This window comes from Elephas maximus, chromosome 23 (assembly GCF_024166365.1).
Source record: "Elephas maximus indicus isolate mEleMax1 chromosome 23, mEleMax1 primary haplotype, whole genome shotgun sequence".
Lineage (NCBI taxonomy): Eukaryota > Metazoa > Chordata > Mammalia > Proboscidea > Elephantidae > Elephas > Elephas maximus.
This window is the reverse complement of record NC_064841.1, coordinates 1,983,155-2,004,348: the sequence shown is the minus strand read 5'-3', so window position 1 is coordinate 2,004,348 and position 21,194 is coordinate 1,983,155. Positions and strand designations below refer to the sequence as shown.

Sequence of the window (21,194 nt, the reverse complement as noted above, 5' to 3'; positions counted from 1 at the left end):
GCCTGGTTCGGTTGGAAAGAGTGGTTCTCTGCTCTTTCTCACACGTGGATTTTTGAAGGTGTTCTAGGTAGACCTGTCTGTATCTCCTGGTGAGACTTAAAGAAAAAGTAAACAAAAACGTACTTGTGTTGTCTTCCTCGTATACCATTTTAAATTTACTTACAGGTAAGGTCTTCTATTGAGATAAGTATATTTAAAACAAAATAGCAGCAAGACATTTTCCCTCTTTTCTAGTTACTTTAGCTAACAGCTTGAGGTAATTAGAGGTCTGATTTATTTCTGAATAAAAGGGTTAATTTCTCCTGTTAGGGTTTAAGAAATGGAAGGTTGTTTTTGTCTTTTCCTTTTGGAGGGGAGTGTGAGTCACTCGCTTGGCAGCTGACCACTGAGGCTGTAGCTGCCTGTGAATTGAGCTGTTTGAATTAGGTGCTCCTTTGATAGTGTTGGAAAGAAGTGGCTGAGGGAGTACATGATGAAAAAGCTTTTGAGAATAATGAAGTTTTAGGTTTCACAGTTGCTTATTAGCACCCTGAGTGTTATCATTTAGAGACAGAGAAGTACAACAGGTAAGCTTCCAAGAGGAAGTCACCCTTTTGAAACTTTGTGAATACAGCCACTGCCCCTGTGAGTCAAGATTAATAAGAGTTTGTGATGTATCAGGAGTCACCTGAAAGCACACATACCAGTTTAGGTTCTTTGAATTACTATTATTAGTTGTTACATGTATTTAAAAATCTAACTGCCTATTTATATGTTGAACAAATAAACCCTATTAAGAGAATCTCCTTACTGTATTTGGGTCTTTAAACTTCTAGCTCCTTGCTGAAGCTTCAAGAATGGTTGGTCATCAGTGCACTATCCTCAGACTTGAATAATGTATGGATGACTTTTAAAGTAACAAAACTACTGTGAATGTGAATCTGTAATGATGAGTCGTTATTTTTATTATAATTTTATATTACTACGTGAACTTAAGAGTCTCTGGGTGGCACAGATAGCTAAGCATTCAGCTCCTAACCGGAAGGAAGACAGAAGAAGTACTGATGCCTTTGAGTTATGGTGTTGGCAAAGAACATCGAATATACCAGGGATTGCCAGAAAAACAAACAAATGTGTCTTGGAAGAAGTACAATCAGAATGCTCCTTAGAAGCGAGGATGGCAAGACTTTAGCTCACATACTTTGGACGTGTTGTCAGGAGGACATGGAGAAGGACATCATGCTTGACAAAGTAGAGGGTCTGCAAAAAAGAGGAAGACCCTGAAAGAGATGAATTGACACAGTGGCTGCAACAGTGGGCTCAAGCATAACAACGATTGTGAGGATGGCACAGGACTGGGCAGTGTTTCATTCTGTTGTACATACAGTCGCTGTGAGTCTGAACCGAGTCAACAGCACCTAACAACAACAGGCCTCTGTAGCTGCCTGCCCAGTGGTGTCTTAGCTCTACCCCCTCTTCTCTATTCAGACTACTTGCTGAGTAAAGAGTCTTCGTGCTGGGCGCTCCAGTGGCTGTTGGAGTGGTTGCATCATTTGCATATTAAATGAGTTTATATTCTTTTCTTAGTCTTCTAGGAAAATGTTTGGTTAAGGATATTGGTTTTGGTGCAAATCCAAGCTCTGCCACTTAAGAGCTGTGTCATATTGGAGAAGTTATTTTGCTAGCCTCACTGACCGTTAGGTTTCTCATCTGCAAAATGGAGGTTGAAAATAGCACCTTCTTTATGGGTTTGTGGTGACGAACAAGTAAGACAATCCACGGTAAAGTGCTCAGCACGAACCTGGCACACGTGTGCCCCCTTGTTTGATACCCATTGATTATAAATTCAGAAACGGCCCGTGAAACTGCGTGGGATCACATGTTTATGAGTTGGTTCTCCAGAGCAGTACTGTCTAGCAGAAGAGCCTCGTGGACAGTGGAAATGTCCTGTGTCTCTGCTGCCTGGTATAGTAGCTGCTCTCCACACGCCGCCGGCAAGTGCTGGACATCAGGCTGGCGTAACCCAGGAACTGGATTTTTAGTTTTATTTAATTTTAATTTAAGTAGCTGCAGTAAGCGATTACCGTACGGATAACACAGATGTAGAATATGTCTGTGTACATGTTATTGTCAAATTTCAAACAAAATTTAAAATATCTTAATGAGAACTCATGCATCCTGAGAGTGCCACTGGACCACAGTTTGGGAATCGCGGCAGTGATTCTGTGGTGGTTTGGCAGTGGTTTCCCTTCCGCTTCCCTTGTTGTCCTTAAAGCTGTTGGTTTTTTTCTCCCAGGAAAATTAGCCTTTCCTCATTTTGTTTTCCTGGCCCATCCTGAAGCTCTTGACCACTGGAGTATTATTTAAAGGCATTTAATCAGGCACATTCACACTTAGCCTCTCTATGAAATCTCCTTTTTCAAGATGGCATCTCCTGCCAACATTGGTATTGACTTCCTCCAAACCCCTCAGATCCATACGCAGGAACATGCTTATCAGTGTCCGGTTGCCTGCCGTTATCTACAGATAGGTAGTTTGGAAAGCAGCTGGCTTCTTCCATCTCATTGTGTAGGGGAAGGCTTCAGTTTAAAAGAAGAAAGGCATACAGTGGGTACTCATGTAACGTTCTTCTCATTGAAATAGCAGCCTATGTTTAGGTATGCATGATATGTATGTAAAATGCTTATTTTATGTTGCCTTTAGTGGCTCGAAGTAAACACTGACCTGTGTTTATATATGTGTGTGTGTGTGTATAGTGGATGAATGGGCTACAAAAGACCTCTTTAAAGTGTTAAAAAGCAAAGATGTCACTTTAAGGACTAAGGTGTGCTGACCAAAGCCATGGTGTTTTCAGTCACCTCATATGCATGTGAAAGCTGGACAATGAGTAAGGAAGACCAAAGAAGAATTGATGACTTTGAATTTTGAGTACACCATGGACTGCCAGAAGAACGAACAAATCTGTTTTAGAAGAAGTACAGCCAGGAGGCTCGTTAGAAGTGAGGATGGCAAGATTTCATCTTGTGTACTTTGGACATGTTATCAGGAGGGACCAGTCCCTGGAGAAGGACATCATGCTTGGTGAAGCAGAGGGTCAGTGAAAAAGAGGAAGAGCCTCAATGAGAAGAATTCACACAATGGCTGCCACAGTGGGTTCAAGCATAACAACGATTGTGAGGATGGTGCAGGACTGGTGTTTTGTCCTGTTGTACATAGATACAGTCGCTATAAGTCAGAACCAACTCAACAGTACCTAACAACAACAACATATATGTCTATATGAATGGCTGGGGCCCTAGTGGCGCAGTAGTTAAGCACTCAGCTGCTAACCAGAAGGTCAGAAGTTCAAACCCTCCAGCTGCTCTGTAGGAGGAGAATGCAGCAGTCTGCTTCCAAGAAGATTCCAGCCTTGGAAACCACATGGGGCAGTTCTACTCTGTCCTGTAGGGGTGCTGTGAGTTGGAATTGACTTGACAGCAGTGGGTTTATACGAACGGCTTATTTGTGTTAGTCCCTATTGTGTTGTCATTAATCATTTTTAGGTGTTAATTATCCCACCGGAAACTCTCTTTTCTTACATTGAGCCAGTTTATAGTGCCCAAGCACTGAGGTCAGAAAGTAACTAGCTCAGGAAGTCAACTGTGGCCATCAGGGCTCCTGTGTTCAGTTAACTCCCTGGTTACAGTGACTGAGGGAGAGAACGCTGTGTGCCAGGGAAGGGAGGCATTCCAGAAGCTGCGGGTAAGCTCTGTGGAACATAGATCACTAGAACAAGGACTTAAACGGGCCTTTTTATCTTAATCACTTGACTTTTTGTGTTTTTATTTATGAAATTCAGAATTGGCAGAATTAAAGCCGTCGATCGTTTGGAAGGTATTCCCTGCCCTTGCCGCAAATAAGAACAGGAAAGAGAGGACCCTTTTTTAAATAAATTCTACAGTCAAACAGTATAGCAGTGTCATCATATTCAATGGAAAAAATGAACATGATTGAATGTAGTTTTTCATTTAAATTAGTGGAGTTACTTAGTTCTGGTAATTACGTAATGTCTGTTGGTTTCTCCCCCCTAAATCACTTTCAGGTTTGAGTTTACACATAAAAAGCAGTCGGGTGGTGCCGGCCAGTTTGGGAAGGTGATGGGTATCCTGGAGCCTCTGGACCCAGAGAACTACACCAAGTTGGAGTTTGTAGACAAAACCTTCGGGTCAAATATTCCAAAGCAGTTTGTGCCTGCCGTAGAAAAGGTAAAAAAAGAAAAGCTTTCCTGCATTTTTATTTCTTAAAAACAGCATCAAATTCATACGTCATCTCCTGTTACATTATCTTCCACGCTTCGTTTTGCAAACTGCAGTCGTGCTTCTGTATCTGGTTGTTATGCTTCTCCATCTGATTTAGAATCTTCGGTTCACTGAGCTCAAGACCTATGAATCATGCGGTGACGGTAGCCTGAGGTCGTCCTGTTTCTCCATGACTGTGTTCACATTTCTCTTGACAAAGTGCGGCTCCTTAGTCAGTTGTGAGCAGCAGTTAGAATTCGCAGGAGCCCCTGTGGGTTTCTGAAGTGTGGTGTGTGCTCTTATGGTGGAGTGACTGTTTGTGGTCATTCTCTGCGCCAGCTTCCTGCTGCGTCAGCGCTGCTTTTGATCAGTGTGGTCGCTTGGTACAGCTTCAGCGTCAGAAACAGTTTCTTCATTGGCAAGCTGATAAAATCCTGAAACCTGCGCCCCTCACAAAACTGCAGATCAGATAAGACTGTGTGAAGTTCCTTAGGAATTGTGGCACACTGCACATTTAAGGGGTTGCTGGTTTGTTTGGCAGTCACTTCAAGGCAAGCATTTATTAAAGATTGAGGTCTTTTTTAGCCTTTTAAGTTAGAAATCCTTATTTGCAGGTTATAATTTTGGTTTCAGTAAGAGTAATGTTTTTTGTGATCATTGCATTTCATTATGTTCCGTTTCAAGGCAATATTTTGTCATTCACGTACTTTTAAGTCTCTTCTTGATGTAGGTGAAGGGGGCTTGGATATTGTCAGCGTACATCGCCTGTCGTGAAATGTCAGGCATATGTTGCACTGTGTGTGGAGCCTGCCGTTGTCTTGCCAAGAAGAGCTGCCCTTTTTTTTTTTTTGGCTGGAGCTCTACAAAAACCTAAGTGACTGACCAAAAATTGCACACTTACTGAATTGTACTCTTTAAATATATGCAGTTTATTGTCCATAACTATACCTCAGTGAAACTGATTTTTTTTAAAAGGAGTGCATTTGGAAAAATGAAATTATTTTAATTCTAGTTCTTACTGACGTAGTGTAACACTGAAGCTGTATGTGGTGATCTGGAAATGAGGCAAAGCAGTTACAGGTGTACAGTAGGGTTCAAGACACACGTGTTGAACAAATGCCGGTTTTTGGGAGGTTTTCTTTAAATAGCCATTAAAAAAAAAAAATAAAGGAGTTTCTTAGTTTTGCCTTTTTTCTGTTACCTCATTGTAAAACTAAGATCATAATGGGTTCTGAGAGTTATGTATTTCCTGAGGATGAGGCCATGAGAAAGTGGTTGTTAGCACTCTCAGCGGCACTTTGAAAGTAGCGCGAACCTTTCAGTAACAGGCTTTTCCAAGGTATTGTTCATCTAGATGCAGTAATAATAAAGCTTAAATAGTAAAGTTGCTGAACTTTTTAAAAGTTCTTTTTTGAGGAATGGAACATAACGTACATAGAAATGATAAACTTCTGAACACTGATGTTTGCTCGTTCTTGGTAATGTACCTGCAGGTGAAATCCACTCACTCTAGAAGTTGTTTTCATTAACAGGGGTTTTTGGATGCCTGTGAGAAGGGCCATCTTTCTGGTCACAAACTCTCTGGTCTCCGATTTGTCCTGCAAGATGGTGCGCATCACATGGTCGATTCCAATGAGATCTCTTTCATCCGAGCGGGAGAGGGTGCTGTGAAACAAGGTATGCTGTGTCCTAGCCCCCACGGCCTTAGCGTGTCTCTTTCTGCCAGTGGACGTCAGAGCCGCAGAAGGCCGCACTGTGGTCTTGTCCACCCAGAGCCCTAGACACCATACCGGACAACACAGAAACGTTTACTACAATCATGCCATTTTTAGTGGCTTGTCCAAATGCCAGGGAATCCTTAAATTTGTAAGTACTGTAATTGTTTCGTGTATGACATAGTAGGCTTTAGGCATTTTGAGGATGGCAAAGTATTTTTAAAGAATATGCTTATTCACGGTGCTGAACTGTTCGAATTGTCCACCCATACACACAGAATAATATGTTTGTGGTAAAACCCTAATTAACCAGAACCCTAAACAACTGAACTCCGATTCTTTGCTTTTAAGAGAGAAAAGTAAATGACAACAGAACAATTTTACATCAGGGTTATTCAACAAAGAAACATCAAAGTTGTGCCTTGAAACCAGACAATTTATTCTTTCTCCCCTCTTCATATCCTTCATTTTCTTCATACCACCTCTCTATTAAATACACAGTTGAAATCTATGCTCTAGAAATCCTGTCACAATCTGAAAATTATGTTAATAAGAAAACAGGGAGAGGAACCCAAGGTCAAGAAGGGTGAGTGTTGACATGTCATGGGGTTGTTAGCCAATGTTGTAAAATAATACGTGTACTGTTTAATAAGAAGCTAGTTCTGTAAACCTTGATCTAAAGTACAATTAAAAAAAAATCATGCCCTTAACCACTGGTTAAACAGTTTTGTTTTGCTTGTTGCTGAATTTTATTTGTATTAAATTTTTAAAAATATATTCAACCTGAGAAGTGTCAAACAACAGAGAATATAAAATATGTTACTGAAGTATGTTACTTAAAAAAAAAAAAAAAACAGGGAGATGAAATCACAAGGAAAATAATGTCCTGGCTCAGAATAAAACACTGGCCTCTTGCTCTCCAAGTGTTTATCGTCTTAATAAAAAACTGGTAATTATAATCACCTGATATACCCTTTTAGAAGTACAGTTAGAACAAATTGAAAATCATTAATTATTCTCTGATAGCTCTTTTATTGGCTAGAAATGGGTAGCTTTCCTGGACATAGAGTTATATAAAGCCAGATAGTTGACATTGTTATCAGTTAATACAGAGCCTCGTTCTCTTTAACTGCTTCTATCTTTAAATATTAGTGAGCTGAAATGGACTGGTGTTGGTTATTCTGAATCACAGTCATATGGTCTCCTGTTCCAGGAATGACAAACCGGAAGAGGAATGGCGTCGCATTCATTGTCAAAAAGAACATTTCAAGATCTATCTTGAAATCCAATGCTGTGAGTGATAAGATGATATCCATATCCCTACAAGGAAGACCAGTTAATACGACCATTATTCAAATTTACTCAACAACCACTAATGCCAAAGATGAGGAATTCGAAGATTTTTATCATCTTCTGTAGTTTGAAATTGGTCAAACATGCAATCAAGATGCATTGGTACTTAGTGAGTGCAAAAGTTGGAAGCAAAGAAGGATCAGTAGTTGGAAAATATGGTGATAGAAACAATGCAGGAAATCACATGATAGAATTTTGCAAGACCATCAACTTAATTCAGCAACACAAAGAATGATAGTACACATGGACCTCACCTCATGGAATATATAAGAATCAAATCGACTACATCTGTGGAAAGAGATGATGGAGAAGTTCAGTATCATCAGTCAGAACAAGGCCAGGGGTTGACTGACAGAACAGACCATCACTTGCTCATGCGTAAGTTCAAGTTGAAGCTGAAGAAAATTAAAACAAGTCTACGAGAGCCAAAGCACGAACTTGAGTATGTCCCACTGCAATTTAGAAACCATCTCAAGAATAGATTTGATGCACTAAACACTAATGACTGAGAAGACCAGATGAGTTGAGAGATGACACTGAGGACATCATACGTGAAGAAAGCAAAAAGACAGGAAAGAAAGAAAAGACCAAAATGAATGTCAGAAGAGACTCTGAAACTTGCATTTGAACATAGAGTAGCTAAAGCGAATGGAAGAAATGTTGAAGTAAAAGAGCTAAACAGAAAATCTCAAAGGATGACTCGAGAAGATAAAGTATTATAATGAAATGTACAAAAACCTGGAGTTAGAAAACCAAAAGGGAAGAACATGCTCGGCTTTTCTCAAGCTGAAAGAATTCAAGAAAATATTCAAATATTGAAGGATTCTGTGGGGAAAATATTAAATGACGCAGGACACATCAAAAGAAGATGGAAGGAATACACGAGAGACCCTATACCAAAAAGAATTAGTTGACATCCAGCCATTTCAGGAGGTAGCATATGATCAAGAACTTATGGTACTGAAGGAGGAGGTCCAAGGCATTGACAAAAAAACAAGACTCCAGGAGGCACTTACTGATGAAGATTAAAGACCACAGCCTTCAGTATGGATTGCACCTCAACATAAAGAAAACAAAAATCCTCACAACTGGACCAATAAGCAACTTCATGATAAACAGAGAAAAATATTGAAGTTGTCAAAGATTTTGTTTTACTTGTATCTACAACCAACGCCTGTGGAAGCAGCAGTCAGGAAATCAAATGGCACACTGCACTGAGCAAATCTGCTTCAGAATGTGTTAAAAAGCAAGGATGTCACCTCGAGAACTAAGGTGCACCCGACTAAGGTATTTCATTTGCCTCGTATGTATGTGAAAGCTGGGCTGTGAATAAGGAAGATCGAAGAAGAACTGATGCGTTAGAATTATGGTGTTGGCAAAGAATATTGAATATACCATGGACTGCCAGACAACTGGACAAATCTGTGTTGAATGGAGTACAGCCAGAATGCTCTCTAGAAGTAAGGGTGGGGAGACTTAGTCTCACATGCTCTGGACATGTTATTAGGAGGGACCAGACCCTGGAGAAGGACATCATGGAGGGTAAGTGAAAGAAAGGAAGACCCTCGACAAGATGAATTGACTCAGTGGCTGCAACAATCGGCTCAAACACAGCAGCAACTGTGAAGATGGCTCAGGAGTGGGCAACATTTCGTTCTGTCATATGTAGGGTCGCTTTGAGTAGGAACCAACTCGACGGCACCTAACAGCAATGCAACAATATTTAAATATAACTGTATAAATACAGATATATAAACCCATTGTCATCCAGTCAATTCCAACTCATAGCAACTGTATAGGACAGAGTAGAACTGCCCCATATGGTTTCCAAGGAGCGCCTGGTGGATCAAACTGCTGACCTTTTGATTAGCAACTGTATCTCTTAACCACTACACCACCAGGGTTTATATATATATATAATGTGTATATATATTCATAAAAATGTATGTATATAGTCATGAAAAACATGTAAATATTAACTAAAGAGTTGAATATGTACATTTACTTTTACTTAAATATCAAATATTCCAAACGGGGAAACCCTGGTGGTGTAGCGGTTAAGTGCTATGGCTGCTAACCAAAAGGTCGGCAGTTCAAATCCACCAGGCCCTCCTTGGAAACTGTGGGGCGGTTCTACTCTGTCCTTATAGGGTCGCTATGAGTCGGAATCGACTCGATGGCACTGGGTTTTTTGGCTTTCTAAGAAGTGCTTTAATGATAGACTATATAAGAAAGTGCTAATTAGTTCATTAATAAACAAATTGATGCTGTAGAAAAAAAAACATGATTTTGTTTTATTAACTTTTATTGAGCTTCAAGTGAACGTTTACGAATCAAGTTAGACTGTCACATATAAGTTTATATACATCTTACTCTGTACTCCCACTTGCTCTCCCCGTAATGAGTCAGCCCTTCCGGTCTCTCCTTTCGTGACAATTTTGCCAGCTTCCAACTCTCTCTATCCTCCCATCCCCCCTCCAGACAAGAGTTGCCAACACACTCTCAAGTGTCCACCTGATATAATTAGCTCACTCTTCATCAGCATCTCTCTCCTACCCACTGTCCAGTGCCTTTCATGTCTGATGAGTTGTCTTCGGGGATGGTTCCTGTCCTGTGCCAACAGAAGGTTTGGGGACCATGACCTCCGGGATTCCTCTAGTCTCAGTCAGACCATTAAGTCTGGTCTTTTTATGAGAATTTGGGGTCTGCATCCCACTGATCTCCTGCTCCCTCAGGAGTTCTCTGTTGTGCTCCCTGTCAGGGCAGTCATTGATTGTGGCCGGGCACCAACTAGTTCTTCTGGTCTCAGGATGATGTAGGTCTCTGGTTCATGTGGCCCTTTCTGTCTCTTGGGGTCTTAGTTGTCGTGTGGCCTTGGTGTTCTTCATTTTCCTTTGCTCCAGGTGGGTTGAGACCAATTGTTGCATCTTAGATGGCCGCTTGTTAGCATTTAAGACCCCAGACGCCACATTTCAAAGTGGGATGCAGAATGTTTTCATAATAGAATTATTTTGCCAATTGACTTAGAAGTCCCCTTAAACCATGGTCCCTAAACCCCCGCCCCTGCTCCACTGACATTATCCCGGAAACTTCTTTGCTTTTGGTCCAGTCCAATTGAGCTGACCTTCCAAAAAAACATAATTTTTAAAAACAAATTATTTTCTTTGTCATGTTTTCTGTGTTTTGCTATTTGAAGATAACTCAGCTAATTTGAGACTGTAGTATTACTCTGCACTATCTTAGCTTCCAAATTAAGGATGAGAGTTTGAAGTTTTGTTGTATTCTCTCTACATTGTTACATGTGAACATCAGTCAGTCTTTGTCACAGTAAGAAGTGTTCTAGTCCTGTGTTTAGTGGGTTGAAAATAAGCACAGTGTTGAGTTTTCATGCTAAATTGCCCCAGCTTCTAGTCCAATACTTGGTTGCCCAAAGTGAAGAAGACTTGAAGCACTTATTGACGAAGATCAAAGACCACAGCCTTCAGTATGAATTGCACCTCAACATAAAGAAAACAAAAATCCTCACAGCTGGACCAATAACCAACATCATGGTAAGCCCAGAAAGGTTGAAATTGTCAGGGATTTCATTTTACTTGGATCCACAATCAATGCCCACGGAACCAGCAGTCAAGAAATCAAATGACGCATTGCATTGGGTAAATCTGATGCAAAAGACCTCTCTCTAAAGTGTTAAAAAGCAAAGATGCCACTTCGAGGACCAAGGGGCATCTGACCTAAACCATGGTGTTTTCAGTCACCTCATATGCATGTGAGAGCTGGACAGTGAAAGACTGAAGAATTGATGCCTTTGAATTGTGGTGTTGATGAAGAATATTGAATACACCATGGACTGCCAGAAGAACAAACAAGTCTGTCTTGGAAGAAGTACAGCCAATTCTGGCTCCTTGGAAGTGAGGATGGTGAGACTTTATCTTGCTTACTTTGGACTTGTTATCAAGAGGGATCAATCCCTGGAGAAGGACTTCATGCTTGGTAAAGTAGAGGGTCAGTGAAAAAGAGGAAGACTCTCAACGAGATGGACTGACACAGTGGCTGCAGCAATGGGCTGAAACATATCTATTAACGCAGAGACGGCACAGGACTGGGCAGTGTTTTTTTCTGTTAGAGTCGTTATGAATCAGAACCAACTCAACAACACCTAACAACAACATCTAGACCAATGCCTTTATTTTGTAGGTAAAGAAACTTGAGACCTGGACCGACTGTGTTTTGCCTTGTTAGAGGCAGAGCAGAAAGTAGAAACTTGGTCTTCTAATTCTCAATTATAAATTGTTCACCTACAGAAGGAAAGACAGAGCTCAGCTGTGTCCTGCTTATTATCTCCAAGTAAATGAAGGGTACCCTCCACCCTTCTCCTCCCCTAGATGAAAGTTATTTTCTTACAGTTAAGAGCAACTGTCTGCCAGGGGTCAAAAAGGAAGGGTGGGCTTATCTTCATCAAAGACTTTAACAGTTTCCTAACCTCTAAAGATTTCAGAAAGAGAGTAAGTAACCCTCCGCTGGATAATTTGGATGGTGAAGGACTCCATCAGATGTTGTATAAAGATCTCTTTTAGTATTCTCTACACGTCAGTGAGTTTTAAGGATAAAAATTAGAATTAAGTATTGCCTTATTAGAATTTCCATTTAGAAGGGTGACTGTTAACTGCTACTAGAAAAATGAGTCCAGGTCAAATATTTTAACATCCTCATTGTGTGTATCCCTTTGGGAGAATGCCATCCATCTTCCATTCACACACCTGGATAGAAGAGCTCCAATTTGTTCTGGGGAGATTAATAAACTGATTTATTTATTTGTTTTAACCCAGCCCTGGCAAATGGAACATGGTGTATTCTTGAGCCTGTTATGTCTGTGGAAATCGTTGCCCCAAATGAATTTCAGGGAACAGTGATTGCGGGAATTAACCGGCGCCACGGGATGATCACCAAGCAGGATGGAACTGAGGACTACTTCACACTGTACGCAGATGTGAGTACTGCCCGTCGCGGGCAATCTGGCTTTAGTAACCACAGAAGGAAATGAGAGTTAGCTTTTGTTGTGGGAGGTTTGGAGCAAATTGCCACATTTCCCTGGCTGTTTGTGGCCACATACGTGCCGCAATTTCTGTAATTTGCTCTGAGAACAACTCTTTAAGTGCAAAAGCTAAAAATAAGATTCGTTTCATGTGGCCTTTTGTGAATTTGTCTTTTTTTTTTTTAGATGCATGATTGTCTTTCTCAGTATGGCTTTATTTGCATAGCTGCTTTATTACGAATACATTATCTCTAGTTTATTGGGATAGTAGGTCACCTGCCTGTCATTTACCTGGCTTAAATATCATGAGAGAAAGTATTTATCACACTACACAAAGCCTTCCAGAAGGCAGCTGCTTGCACCATGTCACTAAGGCACCCACAGCAAAGTCGTCTTAACGTTTCCACGGAAGAAACACTTCCGAATGCTTGAACTGAGGCCGGAGAGCAGCCTGGGAATGAGGAAGCGGGTTGATCAGTGGTGTCAGCTCTGAGTCTGAGGAGCTGAAAGATTTAGCTTCTGGTTGTAGCTTTACGTCAGATAAAATTATTTTCAAGTAAGGGTCTCCACTTGGATTAAAAAAATGAAAATATGTTTCTCTTTGGCTTTTAATTTAACCAGTAATTGTTAGTAGAACCCTAAAGGAATGAAACAGCTAAGGTGTCTCTTTTTCTCAAATATATTTCAGTAAGCAATGCTGAAATGTCTCCTCTGTTTATTTTCAGGTGCCTCTAAATGAGATGTTCGGTTATTCCACTGAGCTCAGGTCGTGCACAGAGGTAAACAAGTTTAAACGATACTGTAGTACTCTTCAGTATGGCAGTACTCTTCAGTACTGTAGTACTCTTCACACACCACCCTGCAGAGGGATCACGTTGTGAAATCCTGTCTTTGCTTGACTTGGTAATTGTAAAAAACAAAACAAACTTGCTTTTTTGTTTTTCTGACTTCTAGGGGAAAGGAGAATATACAATGGAGTACAGCAGATATCAGCCGTGTTTACCGTCTACCCAGGAAGATCTGATTAATAGGTATTTGGAAGCTACAGGTCAGCTTCCAGTGAAAAAAGGAAAAGCCAAGAACTGACTTTCCTCACTTTGAGTTTTGACTATCAAACTTTGAATCTGCAAGGCTGAGATACTTGGACAGATTCCGGCAGGATGGATTCAGGCTGCCAACACAAGAAGTTATACACGCCTTCCTGGTGTGTTCAGAGACAGCTCTATTGATACGTTTTATAGTTTATTGAAAAATATAAGATACGATGATTTCTGAAATGTATTTATTTAAGGGAGGAAGAGACTAATTTTGGTTATCCTTCTAAGCTTAGAATGTGTGCGTAGACTTCCACATTTTTATCAGGAATTTTCAACATACAGAGAAGCTGAAAAAATAGCACAAAGACTGTCCATATGCCTTCCATCTAATTAATGAAAACAGCAAGTTTTTAAATAATTTATCCTGTCACAGTAGTGTTTTCCCACATTTGCTTTATCTGTCCATTTATCTGTCTCATGCCATTATGTATTTTTTTAATTTTTAAACATTATTATTTTGCTGAGCACTTGACAGTAAATTACATATATCATGATACTTTTTGGAGGGTCACGTGTTGTTTTTTTTTTTTTTCTTAACCGTGCTTTACATGAAGGTTTGCAGAGCAAATTAGTTTCTCATTCAGCAGTTTATACACAAGTTGTTTCATGGCATTGGTTGTAATCCCCGCGATGTGTCAGCACCCTCCCCTTCCCCTTTCCTCCCTGGGTTCTCCGTGCCCCTTTGTCCAGCTTTCCTGGCCCTTCCTTCCTTCTCGTCTTTGGTTTTGGGCAGGTGTTGCCCATTTGGTCTCACATACGTGGTTGAACTGGGAAGCATGTTCCTCAAGTGTGTTATTGTTTGCTTTATAGACCTGTCTGATCTTTGGCTGAGGAGCCCTGGTGGCGCAGTGGCTAAGAGCTACAGCTGCTAACCAAAATGTCGGCAGTTCAAATCCGCCAGCCATTCCCTGGAAACCTTATGGCGCAGTCTACCCTGTCCTGTAGGGTCAGTGTAAGTCGGAATGGACTCAGCGGAAATGGGTTTTATTTTTAGTCTTCGGCTGAAGGGTCAACTTCAGGAGTGACTTCAGTTCTGAGTTAAAAGGGTGTCCGGGGGAGGAGCGTCAACTTTGAGTGGACCGGCTTTTTTTGTTTAAGAGTGAATTCTGTAGGATCTTATTATACAGCATTTTTCAAATTCTTCGTTGAGGTATTGAAGCACTGGCTACACTTTTAGCTGTCTTATATGTGGCTGGTTGCTTAAATTTTTGGCTTCTGTAATTCACTTGTAGCTGCTTCAGCTTCTAGGAGTGTAAGGTCACACCCTTGCTGCCTTCTGTGAAGTGAGAGACAGACCCTCGTGTAGGATATCCTTGTCTATATTCATTTCTAGTGTTTCTGTAGCCCTAAATAATAAAATATGTTTTTACAAAGTTGCTGCCCAGCAGTTTCATTTCTTGTAGATGTTAGTTGAATTTGTAGTATTGTATTCATTGAGGTTGTGAAAGAACAAATGTTAAGGTTTTGTCTCCAGAATAAGTTGGGCTTTCCCAGGCAGCTCTACCATATTGTCTGGAATTGCCTCATCCAAAGAGTATCTGATTACACAGACATATCCTAGCCTTTCCCCTTAGTGGATAATGGAAATAAAATAACTGACTTTAAATTTAAATGCCTTTGGTTTTTTGATTTATAGATTTGGCTTTATAGTTTAACGTTTCTAGAAAAAAAATTAATCACTTGTTTTCAAGGCTGCTTCGCTGCTAACCAAAAGGTCGGCAGTTCATATCCACCAAGCGCTCACTGGAAACCCTATGGGGCAGTTCTACTCTGTCCTATGGGGTAGTTGTTAGTTGGAATCGGCTCAAAGGCAGTGAGTTTGTTTGTTTTTCAAGGCATTGTCTTAAATGCTTTAAATGTGTTATCTAATTTAGTTCTCACAACCCCGAGAAAGTAATTACTATTATTGTGTCCATTTTGCAGTCAAGGAAGTGAAGGCACAGAGAGGGTAAGTAACTTATCTAAGACCACACAGCTTGTTAAGTTTTCAAATGGAAACCTCAGTTACGGTTATTCATCAAACCAGTGCATTTCCCCTGTGAAATGTCTGTTGCTATAATAGCATCAATCCTGACAAATGCCGTTGCTTTGGCATTTTAGCCACATCTTGTGCCATTCCCAGTGACTTTGAATGTCGTTCACGATGAAGAAATACCTTCATAGAACTTAGCTCAGTTCCTTGGGCTGTTTTGAAGAGTCAGAAATGTTAAAACTAAGATGGACAAATTTGGATGTGTTTTTGAATTGTTAGACATTCTAGCTATAAAATTACAGTGTCTGAGAAGATCCAAGACATTTGATCCAACAGTAGCATCTTGACGGTGGCGACACAGGCCCAGCTGTCGGGAGTAGTTGGAATAGGGCCACGGGGGCACAGCTCCAGGACTAGGACCCACAGCTCTCGCTGACTCGTTTTCAGTTGGTAAAGACCACGTGCCAACTAGCATCTGTAGCAAGGAGAAGTGTGTAAATGGGGTATTTATACCGCTGTTGCGAAGGCTAATTGTTGGCTGATTTAAAGACGCGTTGGGTCACGGCAGCAGCACCAGTCAGTATCACACTGGTTCCCAACCCTGGCTGCACTTGAAAAACCAGCTGGGGAGCCCTGAACAGACACAGCAGGCTGCCTCCAGGTACTCTGATTCTGTCACTCAAAGGAGGGGACCCAGCATTGGGACTCCTTAAAGCTTTCAGGCTGTTCCAGTATGCAGGCAAGGTGAAGGACCACCTCAGTATCGCCCGAACTTAGGCCCAAGATACAAAACGGAAAGTAAAAACCCAGATGGGTCATATTAATGTTCTTTTGTGTGATGTTAGTTTTGGGCTTTGGGGTTCTTAGCTTGATAACTTTACCTTTAAAAAAAATACTTCATTTTAAAAAACATGACTCTAATTCCTCTCCTTCCTGCTCACTTTGAGATTGTGTAGTTGTAAAATCACTAAAATTTAATCATTCTGAACTCTGACATGTGTGAACGAGTCTTAAAATTGATGCCAAAAGAGAAAGTTAGCAGCCACAGGAGAAAATTGTGACATGTTGGGGGCGTGTCCCTTTGTGGAAGACAGCTGTTTGCGTTGCTAAAACTATACATGATTGAATTAGAGCTTTGATTGTCGCTTAAAGTATCTTCAAATACGTAACATGAGAACGCATCCCTGAAATAGTTGTGTTCAGAGAAGATGTTTGTGAACATTAATTTATCCACTCAGATATGTGCCAAGCAACCTTCTAAGCTAGGAGAGGTCACAGCATAGGTCACAGACTATGCTAAGCTGAGAGAAATTGCCATAATAAACTTGTGTCATGAGAACATCGATCAAGTGCCAAATACAGAACCTTCCCACTGACTTTCAAAAGAACTTGCTTGACGTCTAACAATTCATAATTCAGGTAAAGAAAGATGAAATTCTGAGTAGGATCAAATGTAATACAGACAGAAGCCCTGGTATTGTTCTGTATGTCTTTAAATTCTGAAAGTTGTTGAGAAATAAGACAGGGAAGTGATACTGTATGTCAGCGGCTCAAGGTGATTTAGAAGAACTTTAGATTTCATGAAGAGGGCTTAGGGAACTTAGAGGTTTTTCTTCCATGTCAAGGCAGATGAGGCAGCTCTTCTCTGTTGTTAGCTAGTTAAACCAGTGTTAGCGAACTCAAGTCAGCAGTTTTAGAGTTTGTGCTAAAACATATTCTAACGGCGATGTTATTAAGAAATTATAGTTGGTTTAACTTCTGTGGCTTTTGTAAACTTATAAAATAGGAAATTGCATTTGTATGTTGTCTGTTTAGAATTCCCGTTCATAGTCTCTTTGACTGGAATAAAGATGTTAAAGGGTTACCTTAGAGTTCTTCCCTGGTTTCGTGGGTCTAAGCTCACTTCTTAAAAATGCTGTATGAGGACTCTGAGGAAGCTGAGACGCCAGAAAGCCGAAACACCAGGTAGAGGCTGCTTCCAGCCCTGGGAGTAGTCCTGCAAGGTTCAGCGACAATCGCAGGACTTACTGTGCCACCCCGAAGTGGTCCTGCAAGGTTCAGTGACAATCGCAGGACTTAGTGTGTCACCCCTGGGAGTGGTCCTGCAAGGTTCAGTGACAATCGCAGGACTTAGTGTGTCACCCCTGGGAGTGGTCCTGCAAGGTTCAGTGACAATCGCAGGACTTAGTGTGTCACCCCTGGGAGTGGTCCTGCAAGGTTCAGTGACAATCGCAGGACTTAGTGTGTCACCCCGGAAGTGGTTCTGCAAGGTTCAGTGACAATCGCAGGACTTAGTGTGCCACCCCTGGGAGTGGTCCTGCAAGGTTCAGTGACAATCGCAGGACTTAGTGTGCCACCCCGGAAGTGGTTCTGCAAGGTTCAGTGACAATCGCAGGACTTAGTGTGCCACCCCTGGGAGTGGTCCTGCAAGGTTCAGTGACAATCGCAGGACTTAGTGTGCCACCCCCGGAAGTGGTCCTGCAAGGTTCAGTGACAATCGCAGGACTTAGTGTGCCACCCCTGGGAGTGGTCCTGCAAGGTTCAGTGACAATCGCAGGACTTAGTGTGCCACCCCCGGAAGTGGTCCTGCAAGGTTCAGTGACAATCGCAGGACTTAGTGTGTCACCCCTGGGAGTGGTCCTGCAAGGTTCAGCGACAATCGCAGGACTTAGTGTGCCACCCCGAAGTGGTCCTGCAAGGTTCAGTGACAATCGCAGGACTTAGTGTGTCACCCCGGAAGCGGTCCTGCAAGGTTCAGTGACAATCACAGGACTTAGTGTGCCACCCCGAAGTGGTCCTGCAAGGTTCAGTGACAGTCGCAGGACTTAGTGTGTCACCCCTGGGAGTGGTCCTGCAAGGTTCAGTGACAATCGCAGGACTTAGTGTGTCACCCCTGGGAGTGGTCCTGCAAGGTTCAGTGACAATCGCAGGACTTAGTGTGTCACCCCTGGGAGTGGTCCTGCAAGGTTCAGTGACAATCGCAGGACTTAGTGTGTCACCCCTGGGAGTGGTCCTGCAAGGTTCAGTGACAATCGCAGGACTTAGTGTGTCACCCCGGAAGTGGTTCTGCAAGGTTCAGTGACAATCGCAGGACTTAGTGTGCCACCCCTGGGAGTGGTCCTGCAAGGTTCAGTGACAATCGCAGGACTTAGTGTGCCACCCCGGAAGTGGTTCTGCAAGGTTCAGTGACAATCGCAGGACTTAGTGTGCCACCCCTGGGAGTGGTCCTGCAAGGTTCAGTGACAATCGCAGGACTTAGTGTGCCACCCCCGGAAGTGGTCCTGCAAGGTTCAGTGACAATCGCAGGACTTAGTGTGTCACCCCTGGGAGTGGTCCTGCAAGGTTCAGTGACAATCGCAGGACTTAGTGTGCCACCCCTGGGAGTGGTCCTGCAAGGTTCAGTGACAATCGCAGGACTTAGTGTGTCACCCCTGGGAGTGGTCCTGCAAGGTTCAGTGACAATCACAGGACTTAGTGTGCCACCCCAGAAGTGGTCCTGCAAGGTTCAGTGACAATCGTAGGACTTAGTGTGCCACCCCGGAAGTGGTCCTGCGAGGTTCAGTGACAATCGTAGGACTTAGTGTGCCACCCCGGAAGTGGTCCTGCGAGGTTCAGTGACAATCGTAGGACTTAGTGTGCCACCCCGGAAGTGGTCCTGCGAGGTTCAGTGACAATCGTAGGACTTAGTGTGCCACCCCGGAAGCGGTCCTGCAAGGTTCAGCGACAGTCGCAGGACTTACTGTGCCACCCCGGAAGCGGTCCTGCAAGGTTCAGCGACAGTCGCAGGACTTACTGTGCCACCCCGGAAGCGGTCCTGCAAGGTTCAGCGACAATCGTAGGACTTAGTGTGCCACCCCGAAGTGGTCCTGCGAGGTTCAGTGACAATCGTAGGACTTAGTGTGCCACCCCGAAGTGGTCCTGCGAGGTTCAGTGACAATCATAGGACTTAGTGTGCCACCCCGAAGTGGTCCTGCGAGGTTCAGTGACAATCGCAGGACTTACTGTGCCACCCCGAAGTGGTCCTGCGAGGTTCAGTGACAATCGTAGGACTTAGTGTGCCACCCCGAAGTGGTCCTGCGAGGTTCAGTGACAATCGTAGGACTTAGTGTGCCACCCCGAAGTGGTCCTGCGAGGTTCAGTGACAATCGCAGGACTTACTGTGCCACCCCGAAGTGGTCCTGCGAGGTTCAGTGACAATCGTAGGACTTAGTGTGCCACCCCGAAGTGGTCCTGCGAGGTTCAGTGACAATCGTAGGACTTAGTGTGCCACCCCGGAAGTGGTCCTGCGAGGTTCAGTGACAATCGCAGGACTTAGTGTGCCACCCCGAAGTGGTCCTGCAAGCTTCAGTGACAATCACAGGACTTAGTGTGCCACTGAGATGCTCTTGGTGTCTTCACTGAAGACGGTTTAGGGAACTTCAGTTAGAGGAATTTACCACTTGATTGTGCCATGATTTAATCTTTGTCGATTGTTTCTTTGATATTTTAGTAAAAGAGCATTTTTTCTGCATTATCACTGAGGTGTAATATTCCTTCAGAATACTCTCGTTTTGTGTTTGTTAACTGCTGCAGAGTTGGCGGCTCTTTAAATCAAGGAATGCAGAGGGTTGGAGTGTTAAATAGAGAAAAGATTATGAACTAGATTTGCTGAAAAGTAACGTTACCGTCCATCTTGTCAGAGTGCGTGTCTTTAAAACCTTTTTCTTTAGTAGTAACCTTTCTAATTTTCTATCAGTACAGACTTAAAAATAATATTTTGGTATATTTTAAAGCTGATGCTTTCTTACCAATTATTGGCTAAGGAACCTGGCAAAAGGTTTTTAGACACTCATGTGTTCCAATAAATAATATTAATTTTGAGAAGGAAATGATGGCAACATTTCCTGGATGTTTTTCCTGCCCTGGGGAGGTACTTCACTGAATTTGATTATGGTACATATTGTGTTTGCTCCTGGAAATTACTCAGGCCAACACTGGGTCCAATGTTGTACTTAGAAATGAAAATTGTAAATATTTTATATTCTCTCAATTACATTTTTGTTCCATTTAATACATGTTCATAGATACAGCTTTATTTGATGCGACATTGTGTATAATTTCTATTTGTAAAATTTAAATTAAGCAATATTAAGATTTTACTTAATTTCAGTTTAGCACAGATATTGTCTGTATATACAGATCTTTACAGATCATTTAGAAATGTAAACATTTATTTAAAAGTAGGCACCAAGTTAAAAAGGAATCCTTGCTTGAAATCATAAAAAACAGTAAAATTCTTTTTGAACAGTTAATATTTTCCCCTACAGTTCGCTTTCATTGAAAATGTCTTTATTTACATGCAGGAAGAGGCAGTTTAACAAGTAAAACAGTTGGTACAACGTGATCAAAATAAGGAGAGATGCAGATTTAGAGAGGAGACCAGTTTTAGAAAAAATACCGTTGACCCAGCTGCAGCATTTACTAATTGACCTAGTTTTATATTTTAGGGCTAAAGCTCTGAGGAACTTTCTGGGTGACTCTACAACTCTGAACAGGGCTTAGTATGCACGTGGTCGCAGAATTAAAAACCAAAGCGATTAAAAAACAAAAAACCCAACATCATTTAATTTTTGAGAATTTGCTTATAATCAGAAAGAAAGGCTTTCCCAAATTACTCAGATGCCTTATGCCTTAGCGATTTTACTAGAATAATGATTTAGGCTATATTGTATGGTCACTCAGTTGAGAATTTCATATAAAAAAAAATAAGCAGCTCTTTTTTCCTTT

The 21,194-nt window shown here is 41.9% G+C and overlaps 1 protein-coding gene across 1 annotated transcript in view; it reads left to right on the top strand.

Moving 5' to 3' along the window:
* The window catches only part of GFM1 (G elongation factor mitochondrial 1), a 45,298-nt gene extending 30,223 nt beyond the window's left edge, over positions 1–15,075 (top strand). The window contains exons 14-18 of the mRNA XM_049867172.1: positions 4,061–4,223; positions 5,789–5,933; positions 12,154–12,314; positions 13,085–13,138; positions 13,314–15,075. Of these exons, the coding sequence (XP_049723129.1) occupies positions 4,061–4,223; positions 5,789–5,933; positions 12,154–12,314; positions 13,085–13,138; positions 13,314–13,445 (655 nt within the window). The 3' untranslated portion in view covers positions 13,446–15,075. The remainder of the gene's footprint in view (positions 1–4,060; positions 4,224–5,788; positions 5,934–12,153; positions 12,315–13,084; positions 13,139–13,313) is intronic.
* Positions 15,076–21,194: the final 6,119 nt, after the last annotated feature.